Source organism: Myiozetetes cayanensis, unplaced genomic scaffold, assembly GCF_022539395.1.
Source record: "Myiozetetes cayanensis isolate MyiCay16 unplaced genomic scaffold, myiCay2020 scf4, whole genome shotgun sequence".
NCBI lineage: Eukaryota > Metazoa > Chordata > Aves > Passeriformes > Tyrannidae > Myiozetetes > Myiozetetes cayanensis.
In genome coordinates, this window is record NW_026087631.1 from 18,827,756 (window position 1) to 18,844,885 (window position 17,130).

General features: G+C 40.4%; 1 protein-coding gene across 1 annotated transcript in view; it reads left to right on the forward strand.

The window, feature by feature from the left end:
• The window catches only part of MAMDC2 (MAM domain containing 2), a 59,880-nt gene that overhangs the window by 21,649 nt on the left and 21,101 nt on the right, over window positions 1–17,130 (forward strand). The window contains exons 4-8 of the mRNA XM_050329052.1: window positions 6,940–7,205; window positions 7,928–8,012; window positions 8,965–9,102; window positions 11,542–11,798; window positions 15,538–15,631. Coding sequence (XP_050185009.1) covers window positions 6,940–7,205; window positions 7,928–8,012; window positions 8,965–9,102; window positions 11,542–11,798; window positions 15,538–15,631 — 840 coding nt within the window. The remainder of the gene's footprint in view (window positions 1–6,939; window positions 7,206–7,927; window positions 8,013–8,964; window positions 9,103–11,541; window positions 11,799–15,537; window positions 15,632–17,130) is intronic.

The window sequence follows — 17,130 nt, forward strand, 5'->3', positions numbered from 1 at the left end:
TATTTGTAGACTGAAAGACATTAAAATGTTTCAAACTGCATTTGTCTGACTTCTCATAAAAAGTCATTGCTACTGTTGCATCTTAAGCTGATTTGTTAATCCCAGCACAATATTGTGGGCCCAGCAGAAATATCTGTGCAGGCATTTGTGTTCGATCAGTATGGAGGTTTCCTTTCCTTTTACTTTCTCTATGAAGTTGTAGGGCAAAACCTTCCCCTGCAATTGAAAAGTCACTTGCTCATACAATTCTTCACCTTCCCAAGACACTGCCTAAAAAATTTGGGAAAAATCACCTCATCCTCCAACTATTCCTCTTCCCTACAAAAAGCCTTACCAAAATGCATGGTGACTGTTCCTGATTAGAGGAAGAGTTTTCTGCAGAAAACCTTAACTTTACATAGATAGGATATATTTAACTTTGATTTACACAATTCTATTTTTTAAGTCAAATTTTGAGCAAAAATACTGACTTTTGTAGAAAAGTTTGCTTTCTACTGAAATTAAAATGAATGAAAAGTGGAGTGTTGAGTCTGAAGCTTTCCTGTTCTGGTGCCACAAGCCTTCTCCTAGGTTCACCCAAAATCCCACATGAAATAACTGGTAGAATTTCTTTGTTGTTAACTCAAGGCCTCAACCTTCATCTAAATTCATCTGTAGCCAGGGATGGCCTCCATGTGCAAACTTTACTTGCAAAATTTTGTGCCTCTGGCTCTATTGTTCATATTTTTAATTAACTTTTTCTGGAGATGTAAGAAGGCTTAATACGTCGTAAATATGAATTGCTTTGCTGCCTTTTTTTTTTTTTTTAATAGAAGACATCAGTAGATCAACTCTTGTCGTAAGGAACCCTAGTAATATTCTTTCCTGTTTCTGTAGGGAAATACAGAGAAAATCGAAACAGGACTTACAAATTTAAGACATTTGTTTCAGATTTTCTGTGTAAATGAGTACCTAATCAAATGTAAATTTCTATATTTTTGCTACTTCTTATTTCCTTAATGCTGTTTCTCTTGGAGCTCGCTGCTCATATTCAGTTTTTCTTGTAAAGCTGTACTGTGGCCGAACCAAGCAAACAGCTGTGTCAGACATAAACCCCACAAAGGGCCAGAACATGTCTGTGGTTATCCTTCCAAATTTTTATGGAGGAAATATATAATTGCAAAGCTAACTGGTAATTTTATTTATTCCAGCGGGGGGAGTGAGTGGTGGGGTGATGGTGGTTTCCATTTTTTTTTCTCAATGCAATTTGGTTGAGTTTATTAGCCAGCATCTGGAATTTTGTCTTTTTTGTGTTATTTACAGAGAAAGAGGCCAGTGTAGTTTCTGATTTAAAAAAAAAAAATTTGGAAAAACTAGTGTATCTGATCTCAGTGGTCCTTATCCTAAGCCGTTGAAATAATCACTGCTGACTGATCTATTGATGTCCATTTAGTAAATGAAAATACATTTTATGTATATTTTTTGAAAACTTAGGTGAATGACTCATGAAGTTAATGTATCACCAACTGTAATTGAGAGAGACTCTGTACAGAACTGCTTATTAGAGCAGCAAGATGACAGACAGAAGGATTTTAAAGGTCTCATTTTGTGAGTCTAGTTGCATTGAGGAGGGATAGGTTTGAAACACAGTGTCCTAATCCTTCCTGGTCTCAATATTTTGCTTGGACATGGAGGAATGTAAAACGAACACATGCTTGGTCCTGTAAGTTTGATTCAGCTGACAAGCAGAAGACAGTCCAGTTGCTGCTTGAGAGACTTCTGCTATCCTTTCTCCTGGCAGTCGGTGTTTGCCTTCACCAGGGTACTGCTAGCTGTTAGCAATAAAAGGTAGTCCTTGGCTTTTGTCATCTGTGCAGAAGCTTGTCTTTGCTCAGTCTTTGCTCAGGAGCTAGCGGGGCTCATTGATAGATCTTTAAACTAGACATGACAGGGGAAGGGGACAATATCAGGCTTGCTGTTGTCAGGCTGTGGAATGACACACCAAGGTTAGAGGGACGGGATGTAGGCAAGGGCCCTCAGCCAGTGGACCTGTGGTGTTCTAGCCACACTGGAGCACAGTTGAAGTCGTATGGAGACAAGCAGGGGTCCCTGAGGTACTAGAAGCCAACAGGGAAAACCCAGTGAAATATCTCACTAAAATTAAGGGGTGTTTCATTAAGAAGGCAACACAGCTGATGCACAGCTGAGGTGCCTTTACACCAATGAACAAAGTGTGGGCAACAAACAGGAGGAGTTGGAAGCCACTGTGCTGCTAGAAATCTATGACCTTATTGCCATTACTGAAACTTAGTGGGACAAATCTCATGACTGAAGTGAGACTGTTGATGACTACAGGCTGTTCAGAAGGGACAGAGGAGTAAGGAGAGGCAAAGGGTTTGCTCTCTACTTCAAGAGGTGGATTGACTGTGAAGAGCTGTTTCTGAAGAATAGCTGTGAGCAGGTTGAAAGCTTATGGGTAAGAGAGACCAAGACAATAGAGGGAACCTCATGGGTGGCATTTACTACAGGTCACTCGATCAAGGGCAGCCTATTGACAAAGGCTTCATGCTCCACTCACAGGAAGCATCACACTGCAGGCTCTTGTCCTGCTGGGAGACTTCAACCACTCTGACATCTGCTCGGAAAGTAGTACGGTGAGCTGTAGGCAATCCAGTAATCCTGGAGTGCGCTGAGGATAATTTTTCAGGCCAGGTAATAGACAGTGCCACCAGAGGGGATGTGACACTAGACCTGCTGGTCACTAACACAGGTGATCTGGGCCATCAAGACTGGAGGCAATCTAGGCTGCAGTGATTGCACCCTGGTGAATTTCACTGTCCTGAGGAGTGTGGGCCAGGAGGAGAGTCAAGTCAGAACCATGAATTTTAGGAAAGCAAACTTCCAGGTTGTCAAGGAGTTAGTCACTAGGACGCCTTCGTAAGCTGCTCTGAGGGACAAGAGAGCAGAAGAGATCTGGCAGATCTTTAAGGATGCTTTCTGTAGAGCACAAGAACTAGTGTTCCCCAGGAGCAAAAATTCAGGAAAGGAAGAGACCAGCATGGCTGAGTCAGGACCTGCTGATCAAACTAATGGACAGGAAAGAAATCCACAGGCAGGAGAAGCAGGGACAGGTATCCTGAGAAGAGCATAGGGAGGCAACCCAGTTGTGTAAGGATGGGATGAGGAAGGCTGAGGGAAAGCTGCAGCTGAACTTGAGAAGGATCACAAAGAATAACAAGAAGGACTTCCATAGGAGTGTCATCCAGAAAAGGGAGGTCAAAGAAAGTGTTTACCCCCTTGATAAGCAAGGCTAGCAAACTGGTAACAAGGATGAGCAGGCTGACGTACTCAACAATTTTTTGTCTCAACCTTCACTGGCAACTTCTCTTCCTACACCTCTCAAGTGGGTAGACTGTAAAACGGGGCTGGGGGACCCAGACCTCTCCCTCTGTAAAGAGAATCAGCTCTGTGACCATGTGAGGAACCTGAGCATATGTGATAAGATGCATCCCAGAGCCCTGAGGGAATTAGCTGATGTCGTTGCAAAGCCACTCTCCATGATATTTGAAAAATCACAGGAATCACAAAATGGAAAGGAAAGTGCAGCCTTCCTGTATTTGCACACCCCCTTACACTGCTTAGAGCTGCATCTATCCTCTGAGCAAGTAATTGCCAGAAATTGCATGCTCATGTTTCTGTTGTCATCAGGCTTTTCCTAGAGTTTTGTGACTACCTCTGATTTGCTCTCCTGTGATTTTGAAGAGTAGCCCTCTCTTGATAACTCCTGAATGACTGCTATAAATCAAGTACCATAGGGATTTTCTGGAGGACTGTGGCATGCTGCAAAATGGAGATGCATGTTATATTTTTAATGAGATTTCAGGCTACAGCACTGTGCATTCATCAAATTCTTCGTAGACTGGTAAATAACCTTCTGTTACTCCCAAAAATAAGTATGGAAAGCTGTCTGCTTCTTTGCTCCAAGGAACCCTCTTGGCATTGATTTGCTCTCACAATTGCTCTGTGTCAGTCCATGTGGTCTGCACTGTGAGATCTTCCTTTCTGCAGCTGCGGCAACATCGTTGCTATTATTGAAATACTGTTTAGGGTAAAGGCCACTTAGTGAATGCCAGCATTCATTCAGAAGTTTAACGTTAGCATTTTCTATGCTTGGTACTGCCAAGCGCCAGGCTCCCTGATCCTGATTAGCAAGGCATTTAAACTTACCCATGAAGCTCTCCATCAGTGCTCACATTGATTTCCGTGGAGCCAATTACCCACTTAAACTTTCAAAAGACACAAAAATGATTAGCTTGGGAGTGAAAGCACCCCACTTAAAGAGAGAATTCTTTGTTCTCGTATCTGTGCAGAATCAGACAAAGTAGGAGCAAGTGTACAGCACACAGAGAACACAGAGTTAAGTTTACTGTAATATAATCATCACTACTGGAAATTTTAAGAGGTTTTCTTTTAAACCACTATTTTTGTAGAAGAACCTTAGTCTACTTATAATTAAGTCTTAAAACCAGGGAACCATTTAAGGTTCATAGCTGGTAATTTGAGGTCTTCATGTGAATGTATTTTCCTATATCAACACTAATTTATTCTGGGGAAAAAAAAGTTTCCTATTATAAGAAAGATCTGTTTCTATGGGGTTTCTCTTGAAGTGCAGACAAAAATAGGGCTTAAATCTAAACTGAAATTGCCAGGCATGGATTCCGAATGGTAGGTTGCTTTGTAAGTTAAACAACCCAAATTCAGACTAGTCAAAAAAATGAAAATTCTTCATCTGAATGGGATATTGCCACTTACGTCACTTTAAAAAAATGTTTAAGAAGCATTCAACTTCTGATGGAGCCTCAGTGAATTTCCTCTATCTTCCTGTGAAAAAACATGCATACCTTGGGCTGGCACGTGCCAGCAAATAAATGCAGTGAGTGCTAATTATTGTGAACTAACTGGATATCTCCATGCAAGTGGATTTTTTGTGGACTCACATTTATGTAGTGGCAGATTAAGTATTTGGCATGGACATTAGGGACCTATTTTTAAGTATTCCTGTGTTTATTTTTCTTTCAAATGCTGCTACAGTAACAAGTTACTTGTACTTAACCAGCGATTTTGTATCTTTCCCCACCAGACTGAAACCAGAGAGTAGATATAAAGAGAAATTATAAGAGGCAAAAAAAATATTCCATTCCATAAAAAGGGAAACAGACTGCACATTTCTCTGTTTGCATGACCCCTTATACTGGTTAGGGCTGAAGCTACCTCCTTGCAATCGTTTATCTTACATGTGTTAAACAAAATGTACAGTACAAATGGGTTGCTGTGCACTGTGTCTGCAGATAAGAGGGAAAACAGATGAGGGAGATGCTGTAACATGCACTGCCCAAAGAATCAGGTGTTGCTTAGAGTGGCTCACTGCTCCTGGCATCTTCCCGGGAGTGTACGAGAGGACTTTGGGAACAGATCTGTACCTGCTCTTTGCCTTGAGGGGGTGGTGGCTGTTCATGCGGATGATTTTTTTTCCCATCAAAGAGAATACTTTTGAAAAGGCAACAGGGGAGCTCCTGGGAAGCAACCTCTTGGTGGCTTGGGCTTGGAGGGTTGAGGCAGGATTTGGGAGGGCAGGATGTGCCTCAAAGACAAGCAGTGCATTTAACATCAGTGCAAGTGCTGAAGTTTCCAAGTTACACAGGTATTTACATACACGTGAAAACTAAGCCAAGCTCCACAGTCAAGTAAGATGAGATTAAAGAAGAGGAAATATATTCCCTGGGTATTCTAGAAAGGATAAGTGAGATGTGCTGCTGTGTGAAGGGTTGACTTGACACAGTTCCTGACAGCACTTATGACTCGTGCTTGCAAGCTTGGCTGTTGAGAATTAGTATCAGAAGTGGGATTTGTCTAATACACATTGACACTAGGTGAGAAGGATCATTTTCCTGATTGTGTATGGGACAGTGTCTCAGAATGGTTGTCCTATCTTGTTTTGCTTTTGTGTTTTGTGGTGTTTGGGATTTTTAATTTATTTTTATTTTAAAATTGTCTTTCTCTGTTTCACTTGCTTCTGGCAATGCAACTTGTTTCAGGTTTCTGTGACTTCTGTGTTCCATTTTACACCTCTAATCTTGTTTTTGATGTCTCCATCTTGGTTTTGAAAGCCTCCAGGATCAGGCTTCTGTTTTTCTGTAATTTATTTACTGTTGCTTCCTTTTTCTACATGTTGTTTGTTTTGCACTTTTTTGGCCTCCTTGTGTATTTTTAGCTTGGAGTTGGACTCGATGATCCTTGTCCTTTCCAACTGAGAAGATTCTATTGTTCTGTGATTTCTTTCTTTTTTGTAGAGAAGGTTGTGTTTTAGGCCCTGCTTCGGAGAGTAATTTTGAAATAATCTGATTGGGACTGCTGATACATTTAAACGTTGCTTTACATTTAGCACTTATTTGAATCAGCAGACTGGTACACATTAATTTCACTACATAAAAGTGTCTTTCTAGTTTTACTGTTTGAAACCAAGAGTGCTTTGGAAGTTTTTAGCTGCAATGTCTTGTTTTATTTATTGTTTTAAAATTTAAATTAAATTTAAAACCTTTGATCCATAAAACAACTAAATATTCCTGCAAAATATTTCTGCATGTGTAATTGTCTATCAACAGCTATCAGTTCCAGAGGGTGATACTTACTTAATAGCCTGCTTTATGCTGATACAACATCTTCCTCTTAAGATTTCCAATAGTTTAAAAATTGTGATTAAAACCACTCTGAGACATAGGAATTCATGTTTGTGTGAGTACAGTAGGATATCAAGAGGTTAAATGACCTAACAGATGAGTAGCAGTCTCAGTCTCCTGACCTAGCCCCAGAACTGCCATTCCTTTCTAAATAAGTTGTTTTTTCAGGGATGCAAAAGCAAAGCCTTTGACATTTATTATTCTGATGTGTATCTGTTCTCAGGACATTACATTTCTGTGGATACATCTTATGAGGGTGAGAAAGCAGTGCTGTACAGCCCGGATCTGTACTCGGAGGAGTGGAGCTGTGTCAGATTGATTTATCAGATAGCAACGACTTTAGAGACTTCACATGATCCCACCAGGCTTAACCTGTACCTGAGGCAGGAAGGAGAAAGCTTTGATCGTTTGCTGTGGTCAACCAAGGAGTCCTCAGACAGCTGGCTCATAGCTAGCTTAGATTTAATGAACAGCACAAAGAAGTATAAGGTAAGCCCAAATTTAGAAGGTGCCACAGACTTTCTGGTGCATATGTTGGAGTGTACAGACTTATTTTTTGACATATTCAAACTATTTTGAGCCCTGTTCTTAACTTTCATCTCTAAGGCTGGCAGCACATCAGTCAGTCGACCCCTCTGTCTCCAGCACTTGTGAGCAGGGCTGGCATGAGGCTGTGTTCTGACCAGCAAAGGTGTGGAGCAGCTCCTGGGGATGCATGGCTGGCTGAGCCCTGTAGTGAGGGTGCCTCACCTCCTGGCATCCCTGTGGAGCTGCTGGTGCCATGTGCAGGTGTGGGACCTTCCCAGTTCTGGACCTGCAGCTGCACTCACTCATTTCTGCCCTCTGCGACTTTTGGGAAAGAGTCAGTTGCTGACAGGAGAGTATTTCTACCCAAAAATCATCACACCGCATCACTCACAATAAGATCTTATGTAACCACAGCTGAGGAATATGGAATTCATTACTCTTAAATGAAGTGTGGGAATTTTTTGCCTTGTCTCATTGTCCTTCAGTGTGCCTTTTGTGCTCAAGGAGGAGCATTGGCTATGTCTTTGATGCATTCTGCCAAGCTCTCTTTCAGCAAAAGTAGCTCTCCTGACTGTAAGGATGACGAGCACTCCGCATGTATTTAATTCATTCTCCTGTTTATCCTGTTTAAATACTTGGGATAATGAAACCCTAAAATTTACAGCTTAGTTTATATTTTACAGCTTGTACTGGAAGGTGAAATGGGACAAGATAAATCTGGCAGTATAGCAATTTTTGAAATCAAAATAACTCCTGGATATTGTGTGGGTAAGTACTTTCTGCTCAACCCTTACATTCGCTGCATAAAAAAAAAAAGCCTTGTTGGCAGTTAAAAAGCTAGATTAACGTTCTGGATTTAGAGAAAAGACAGTGGCTTTTTCCTTATTGACTGCCATATTCAATATAGATGATTTTTTTAAGCTAAGATTACACACACTAATAAGTGCGATTTTTTTCACCTGTCTCTCTGATATGCATAAAAATATCACATAAAATAATTAATTTCAAAGTTATTTATTGTCCAAACAATAACAAGGGTTATTTTTAAAAAAAATTCTGCACTGCTGCAAATTCTAGACATAACAGTTGCAATATTATTTCTGCTCTTTGCCTGCTTGTGCTTCCGTACAGTGGCATCTTGCAGGCTGCAGAGCCAAAACTCTGTTGATATTTATACTTACTGCTATTTCCTCATGACATTTGCCAAAAACTGCTAATGAAGTTCAAAAATTTCAGTGTCTAGGAAGCTGAGAGACCTTTGCATTTCTGGGGAGGTCTGGCAGAGTCCAGAAAATTGTAACGGCTCTTTGGCTTTGTGAAGGAAACAAAGCAACTGCATTACTGTTATGAAATACTAATCCTGTGTTGTTTCTAGCTATCCCTGATTTACAAGTGAATGTTCTGCTCTAAGGCATTTAATACCATGAAGTAGTATATTTTAAATCTGCTTTATTTGATTGAGCAGTCTTATATTGACAAATAATGGAAAAGCAGATTGGTCCAAAGAGGTTGGATATGGAAATTTTATCAAAAAATGATAAAAAATAGGTGCTAAGTTTACTTCTGTTTATTATGAGCTCATAAGTGCTGTGTCCAGTTTTATAAATATAGGCATTATCTGCACTGCCATATGTGAAGTGAGGCCAGTGCTTAGCAATTTGCTCTTGCCATTTCTGTAATAAAAATGTGTGCACTCAGCTGATGGTGTCTGCAATTGCAGAATGTGACTTTGAAGAAAATCATCTTTGTGGTTTCGTGAACCGCTGGAATCCCAATGTCAACTGGTTTGTTGGTGGAGGGAACATTCACAATTCTCAGTCTATCCTGCCCAAAGACCACACACTTAACAGTGCACTGGGTAAGCAACAAATGTAGAGCAAAAATATAGTGGAAAAATCTGGGTCTGTGATTCATGTATGACTCTCATTCTGTGAGTTATTATTACACGAGTTCTTTCTTTTCTCCCAGCATTGCAGGGGATGGGGTGGTAAGAATGATTCAAGAGGTAAAAAGGGATTAGAAAAAAGTTGGGGGAATATGCAGGCATTCACAAAAAATTTCATATAAGCTTTATAATAATGTTGTTATGTTCCTTGCTAGGATTCATAAGTATGCAAAGTAAGGGTAAAATTTTGAATGGAGAGGGGGAAAATTCACCCTTTTATGTATTTTAAAAGTATGGGCCACACTAAGTTTTAGATTCTTGTACATCTGGCAGGGGTTTTCTTTCCCATAGTGTAGTGGGTTGACCCTGGCTGGATGCCAAGTACCCACTAAAGCCACTCTCTCACTCTCCCCTCTGCAACTGGACAGAGGAGAGAGAAAAAACCCAAACATCTAGGGATTCATAAGTTGAGATAAGAGTTGGAAGAGGTCAGTTACTGATTATCTTCACAGGCAAAACAGACTCAAAGTGGGGATAGTACTTAAATTTACTACTAATAAGATAAGAGACAAAAAGTGAGAAGTAAAACAGTCATAAAAATACCTTCTCCCCACCCCTCCTTCCATGTTCTCCCTCCTCCCCTTCACCAGTGCAGGGGGTTGGGAAATGGGGGTTACAGTCAGTTGTTGTTTCTGCCGCTGCTCAGACAGAGGAGTCCTTCCCTTGCTTCCATACAGACTTACAGGAATTTTGGCACTTGCCTTGTGTGAAATCCTTGTCCTGGACACATCACTGAGAGAAGAGCTTTTTACATAGCCACAGAGAAGGGTTGGGGTGATAAATTCCCCTTTGCACAAAGTTCCACAGCAGGTGATGGTCAGAACACCCGGCTGCTGTAGCACACTGTGTGTCTCAGACAGCATGATCCGTGTGACAGTGAATGGCATCATGAAAAGCAGGGTTGCTCCTCTTTCCTTAACTCATGCTACTGTACCTTTTTATTTCTTTCACAGTTGTGTGAGTTGAGTACAGAGTCCAACTCCATCCCTGCGTCACCCCACAGCACCTAAATGTTGGTAAAATTTTGATGGAAGTTTAACTCACCACAACTTCAACAGCAGACATGGGTCAACCTACTGAATGTGTACTGTGACAGGAAATGCTGCCAATTGGGAGGGATCTGTTTTCTTAAAGCCACAGCATTTCTATTTCATACCAAACCCTCACTGCTGACCATTGACTGAGAAGGCCACAGGAAGCCTGAAGTCAAGAAAGAGCCTTCTTTTTGCAAGAATTGGGCTAGGGAGGTGCATCAGCCAGGGAGATAATAGCTAAGCTATGAAATGTGCTAAAACTGTAGAGCAAAAGTGAAGCTGAGAACTTCTCAGGCAAGTATCACTTGAGTCACTGCTCCCCGGCAGTGGGCAAGCTAGGGGAGACCCACAGCCAAGCAAACCCTTTCCACTCCTTTCACTGGAGTGAAGGGAGAATTGACATCTACAGGTCTGAGAACATTATGAGCTAATTATCTGAGCTTTCTACTTGTGAAGAACCATTTATTGATTCATCATATACTGTTTGGTGCTGTGTTCCTGGGAGTGCAGAAGAAGAAAAACTAGCGATGCACATCATGTTTGTGAACATAGATGTGGTCTGTTTAAACTGAGATTGCTCTTCCAAAATCAAAGCCTTAGAAGCTGTACCCTTTGAAAATCCTGCAGGTCATACTGGCTGTTGAGGGGGAGGGAGTCTACTCATATGTAATGCACTTTTCTGTTTATTAACATTTCCAAATAGTCTTCTTTAAGTATTTTAAAAAGAACCTCCATTCTATTCAGTAAAGATAAAACATGTATAAACCAAATCCTAGATAGACTAAGCAGAATTATACAAGCAGTGACATGTGCAAATTAAAGGTTATTTGCCAATTAATTTGATATATTAAATAAAAGTGTAAAATGTGAGAAAACACATGGCTTCTAATCTTGATCATTTACTTTGCCTCAGTAAAGGTTGCACTTGAAAAAAGACTAGATACTATACTGAGGTGTTGGAAGGCAGACATTTTACACAATTGTTACACATTTTTTCATTTCTTAATGGCTCTCAAAATTTAGAGTTATTACTTTTCAAGTATAAATATAAATAAATATTTATAATAATAACAAATATTAGAGAAAGAGCTGAGACTGACTGTTTTGCCATTGGTACCTTAGTCAAACAACTCTGGCTTGTCCATAGGAGGAAAGGAGAAAAAAAAAATCTTTTAGAATGACTAAAATTTACTAGGAAGTAAATTTTGTTGTCCAGGCCATACAGTCTAAGCCATATGTTTAGTCCCTGTTCATCTCCTGATACTGTGAGATACTACGAGATAATGTGACTAATACAAAGTTTCTTTCCTTCTCATAGGTCACTACATGTACGTGGACTCTGTTTATGTCAAAGATTTTCAGGAAGTGGCCCAGCTAATCTCACCAAAGACAACGGCCCCAATGTCTGGATGCTTATCTTTTTATTATCAACTTAAGCAGGAGAGCAGCATCGTTTTTACTGTTTACTTGAGAGACGTGAGTGGCTTTTATGAAGAGATCTGGAAAACAGACACTGCTCTGAGTACAGATTGGGCACTGGCAGAAGTTGACTTCAATGCGCCATATCCCATGGAGGTAAAGCAATCCTGCCGGTACAGGCCAGCTGTGACTTCCTGAAAAAGCTGCAGCCCACAGCTTGGACAGGGGCACTCTGTGCTGGGTTAAGAACTGGCTGGAGGGCCGGGCCCAGAGAGTGCTGTGAACGGGGCTGCATCCAGCTGGCGGCCGGTCACCAGTGGTGTCCCCCAGGGATCAGTGCTGGGTCCAGTCCTGTTTAACATCTTTGTCAATGATTTAGATGAGTGGATTGAGTGTACCATTTGTAAATTTGCAGATGATACCAAGTTGGGTGGGAGTGTTGATCTGCTGGAAGGCAGGAGGGCTCTGCAGAGGCACCTGGATAGGCTGGAGAGTTGGGCTGATTCCAAGGCCAAGTGCCGGTTCCTGCACTTTGGCCACAACAACCCCTGCAGCGCTACAGACTGGGGACAGAGTGGCTGGAGAGCAGCCAGGCAGAAAGGGACCTGGGAGTTTGGATAGACAGGAAGCTGAACATGAGCCAGCAGTGTGCCCAGGTGGCCAAGAAGGCCAATGGCATCCTGGCCTGGATCAGGAACAGTGTGGCCAACAGGAGCAGGGAAGTGATTCCTCCCCTGTACTCAACGTTGGTGAGGCCACACCTGGAGTGCTGTGTCCAGTTCTGGGCCCCTCAGTTCAGGAAGGACATTGAGGTGCTGTAGCAGGTCCAGAGAAGAGCAATGAGGCTGATGAAGGGACTGGAGCACAAGTGCTGTGAGGAGAGGCTGAGGGAGCTGGGGTTGTTTAGTCTGGAGGAGGCTCAGGGGTGACCTCATCACTCTCTACAACTACCTTAAAGGAGGTTGTAACCAGGTGGACATCAGTCTCTTCTCCCAGGCAACTATCAATAGGGCAAAAAGGCATGATTTTAAGCTGTGCCAAGGGAGTTTTAGGTTGGATATTAGGAAGAAATTCTTTACAGAGAGGGTAATCAGGCATTGGAATGGGCTGCCCAGGGAGGTGGTGGATTCTCTGTCCCTGGAGGTATTTAAGATGAGACTGGATGTGGCACTTAGTGCCATGGTCTAGTAACTGTGGTGGTAGTGGATCAAGGGTTGGACTTGATGATCTCAGAGGTCCTTTCCAACCCAGCTGATTCTATGATTCTATTCTATGATTCCAGGTTGCCTCAGATATGAGTGCTAACTCAGGCTAAGCCAGGAACATGGCAGTGACCATCCAGTATCTGAAAAATGGTTATAAAGATGCTGGTGATATGTGGTTTTCTTTGTCCTTTGCATAAGGGTCAAGGGGGGATCACTTTCCATACTTGTGCTTGATTTTGAAGTCAGGTGTTGTAGTGCTTGATCAGAATACCTTGGGAGGTTGTAGAGTCCTATTAATGTGAGGTTTTTCAGTTGTGACTGAATAATGTCAATATTCTCTCAGTCCCATATTCCTGTGACTCCATGATCCATTTTTGAGGATGCTGAGTATCATAAAGAAGAGAAGTTTTAAAATATATGTGAGGTCTATTCTCTACCTTAATATGACCCTGCAATTCATGAGATGGAGTCCAAACTTGGGTCCTAATAGTACAGTAGTTCTTAGAGGTAAAAGACAGTTCTCAATGGTTATTATAATGACTTTCAAGAATATCAGAAAGAAATTGAAATCTTTATTCCCTAGTGTTTACTAAGAAATACCCCAAACTTAGAAGATTGAAATAAACAGTGTATATATATTATATACATACATATATACTTAGCATGTATATTTTATACATATATAATTTATATATATATAATTTTTATATATATATACACATAGATAAATACTCTCTCCCTATATATATACTTGTAATACTATGATTACACATAAATTCTGTCTACTTGCTTTAATTCCACCTAACTTATTTACTAATTCATCATAAGCCTGCAGATTTTCAGAAATTATGAGGGGTAGAACTAATTTTCATGAAATGTTATGTAGCCCTTTAATACTCTAAAACGTCTGTGGTCAAGTCATCCATTTCAGCTGTCCAAGGGAAAGGAGAGTAGCTTTGATAAAGCCTCATAGTATTGAATGGTAAGTGAATTACTGATTCAATAAGTACAAAGGAAGAGGAAAAAACCAGTCCTCGCACTATCAATTGAATTAATTAATGATCATAGAGCTTGGCATTACTGTGGTTAGTTTTGTGAAAATATCCTCTGATTTCTTAGTGGCATTCAAGAAAACATCCAGAATGTTGCAAACTATCTATGCTGGAATAAACAGCAAAGCAGAGGAAGTTGTAGCTCTGGATGAATGCACATGGCACCCTTGTAATAAGCAGGCTATGCAACTTGAGCCCTCTCAATTAAAAAAGAATATTCTAGAACTACAAGAGGGAGAGATGCAGATAATTAAAAGTATGAAGTTACATTAATGAAATAGCAGTTTTCAGCCCTTAAAAAAAAGTTTGAAGTAGAATATGATGGAAGTTCTTAGAAGTCATGAATAACACAGAAAATATAACGATGCCCTTTTTCTCATAGTTTACAGTGCTGTTCTAAATTCTTAGTTACCAGGTAACAGCTTTTAACTGAGTATTTTTTCTTATATGGCATATCTATAGAACTCACTTCCACAGCATGCTATGGATGCCATTATTTGAGTCAGTTAAAAAACTAATTAGAAAAATTAGTGGGAAAGAAAGAATCCATCAGGAATGTAATGTGAGGGAAGAAGAACTGAAAGTCTGGCATTGTCTTCAGTTCTCTCTGTAGATGCTCTCTGTTGGAAAAAGTTTACTGGACTAGATGGGCCTTTAATTTGCTCAAGGAATTTTTATGTAATCCAACACAGTAATTATTTTAAAGATTATTTTATAGAAATAAGATTAAATCCTGCATATAATTTCTTCAGTTGCTTCAATAGAGTCTTCCTCTTTGTTTCATCTGGATAAAGGAGATTGCTCAGGGTTCTTTCACAGCTCTCCTACTTTGGCTTCCATCCATAGGCAAGAGATTACAGGCATTGCTTTCACTGAACAGGATCTTGCTCCGAAAACATTTGTCCTCATATCCTTGTTTTGTCCCTGCGGTTGCCTTGGGATTCAGGCGTCTTCTTGAATTTTTTCTGTAACTCAGTCTTTTGATACTTATGAGAAATTTTAAGACACTTCCTCAAGAGTTATAGACTGTCCTCCACTTACTTGAGGAAATTATGTCCTTTGGGAGTGACTAAGTACAAATATTGTTTGATCTTTGTGGTAATCAAAACACAGCAATAGCTTTTCTGGTTCTTAAATAAGTTTTGTAAAGGAAATCTTCCCTGCCAGCTGATGCCAAGTCATGGGTTTCAGTGTCTGAAGATGTTTACAGAAAATAGTAAAACTTAATATTTTAACAGCAGAGTAATGAACAGAGAGGGTTTTTAGCTCTTGATCCAGATAGGTTTTAGATACAGTAATAATTAGGCAGCTTTGGAGTTCTAGTTAGTACAGATTGTGAATACTGTCTTTGTATAATATGGCAGAAGCCTTACTGCATCTTTAAAACTGGTTCTTCATAAAGCAGCAGAAGAGCTATGTTCCCTTTGTTTTTTCCTTGACCCTGAGTGGACAAAGATCTGATGCTGAGGTCAGACTCTGATTTATATCCCTAATAAGTGATATAATTTAATTTGTCCTAACATTTACAGTGCTGGAGTCTGTCTGGGACATCCAATCAGAATTCTTTATTTCAAAGTTGTGTACCAAAATTATTGCTGAGTATATGGCAGATGAATAACAACTTATTATAATTTCTAGGTAGTATTTGAAGTTGCTTTCAACAGCGCCAAGGGAGGTTACGTTGCCCTTGATGACATTTCTTTCTCTCCAGTTTACTGCAGCAATCAGACAGGTATGATGAGCTCTTTTTGCTATTTACCGTCCTTCTTTTCCCCCTTTGCTCTGCCCCTCTGAAATGTCAGTATTTGCAATATTTGGTGCTACCTTCTCAGCTGACCAGTCCCATTGGGCTCCTTTTCCTTCTGGTGACATAACAGCAGATATGTCTGGTGCCATTCATTTCATCCAGAAACTAGTCCTCAATGCTTCCTTTCCAAAGACTTTGCCTCAGGGTTTTGCAACTGGAGTGCCAGACTGAATGCTGTATTTGCATCACCCCAGGTTTTGAGAAATTACCACTTGCAGGCCTGTCACAGAAAGAGAGGGCAAATTTACCAGATGTGATGGTATAAGGAAGAAAATGTCCTGGGCTTTTCATTAATGCCAGTGTAGGCATTCTTCGTCATTCAATAGGCCCTGAGGTGCTCTTCAGAGCCAAAACATGAGGCTTGCCTTCCTGTCTTCACTCTTCCAGGATGTATTACTCATCTCAGACAGTGGCATGGCTGTCAGGTTTTTATTAGGTTTTCACAGCAGCAGACATCAGTTGAATCCATGTGACCTTTGCTGTAGAGGCAGTTGGGGCAAAGGATTTTGTCATTTGTGAATTCAGCCTCTTAAGTACTATGTACTGGATGCTGGGGTTTTTACTGGAGCACTGAACACTAGTCAAAAGTAGATTAGTGGTTTCACACATATTCCTTTGGTCATAAGTTTGAAATTTTTGGCTAATGCTTTGAAGTGATCAAGGAAAAAGATTATTTCTGCCTTTTTTATTTGCTTGGAGTATCTGCTAGCTCTGCCTCCACTGCTGAAGTATCACTCCTGAAGAAGGTAGGTTCCAGATAGTAATCCACACAACTCCTGGCTGAGTAAATCTGGTTGCTTCATTATCTCCTCAATACATCTTTCAGTTTTGCTTGGTTTTGCAACAAAAATCCCATGTTATGTTTCTGGTATTCCAGGGATTGGAGCTGTGTGCTCATCTGTGTTTTCCATTTTCATTTTCAGACAGCTTATATGTGTGAAGATATGGGATAAAATTTATAACATTTTCTGTCCCAATGGTTAAAGATTTAATCTGAATGGCTCATAATCTATTCTGAATATGATAGGTTCAGCTACTAGCTCTGATTTTGAAGGCTGGTTTTGTTGTTGTTTTTTTTTTTCTGTTTGAGAAATGAATGCAAATAATTTGGTTTATATCTTGCTGGAGTACAATATATACTTTAGACTTACCATATTTTCATCTTCAGTTCTTCTGAGTAGAGACCGTAAAAAACAAGAGATCTTGTATTCAGCCATAACAGTGTATAAAACAGCACTACATTTTTTCCTTATTTCTTCTGGAAGTTTTGTTTCAAAAGATACCAGAGTATTAAACTTGCTCAGCAAAGAATGAATCAGAATATGGGTTTAATGCTACATGGACCTGGTAGTGCTACATCTGCATTTTCTTTAACTAGGAGAGCAGAGATGGGAGCCATGGCTGCAGGCAGAGTAAGACACACA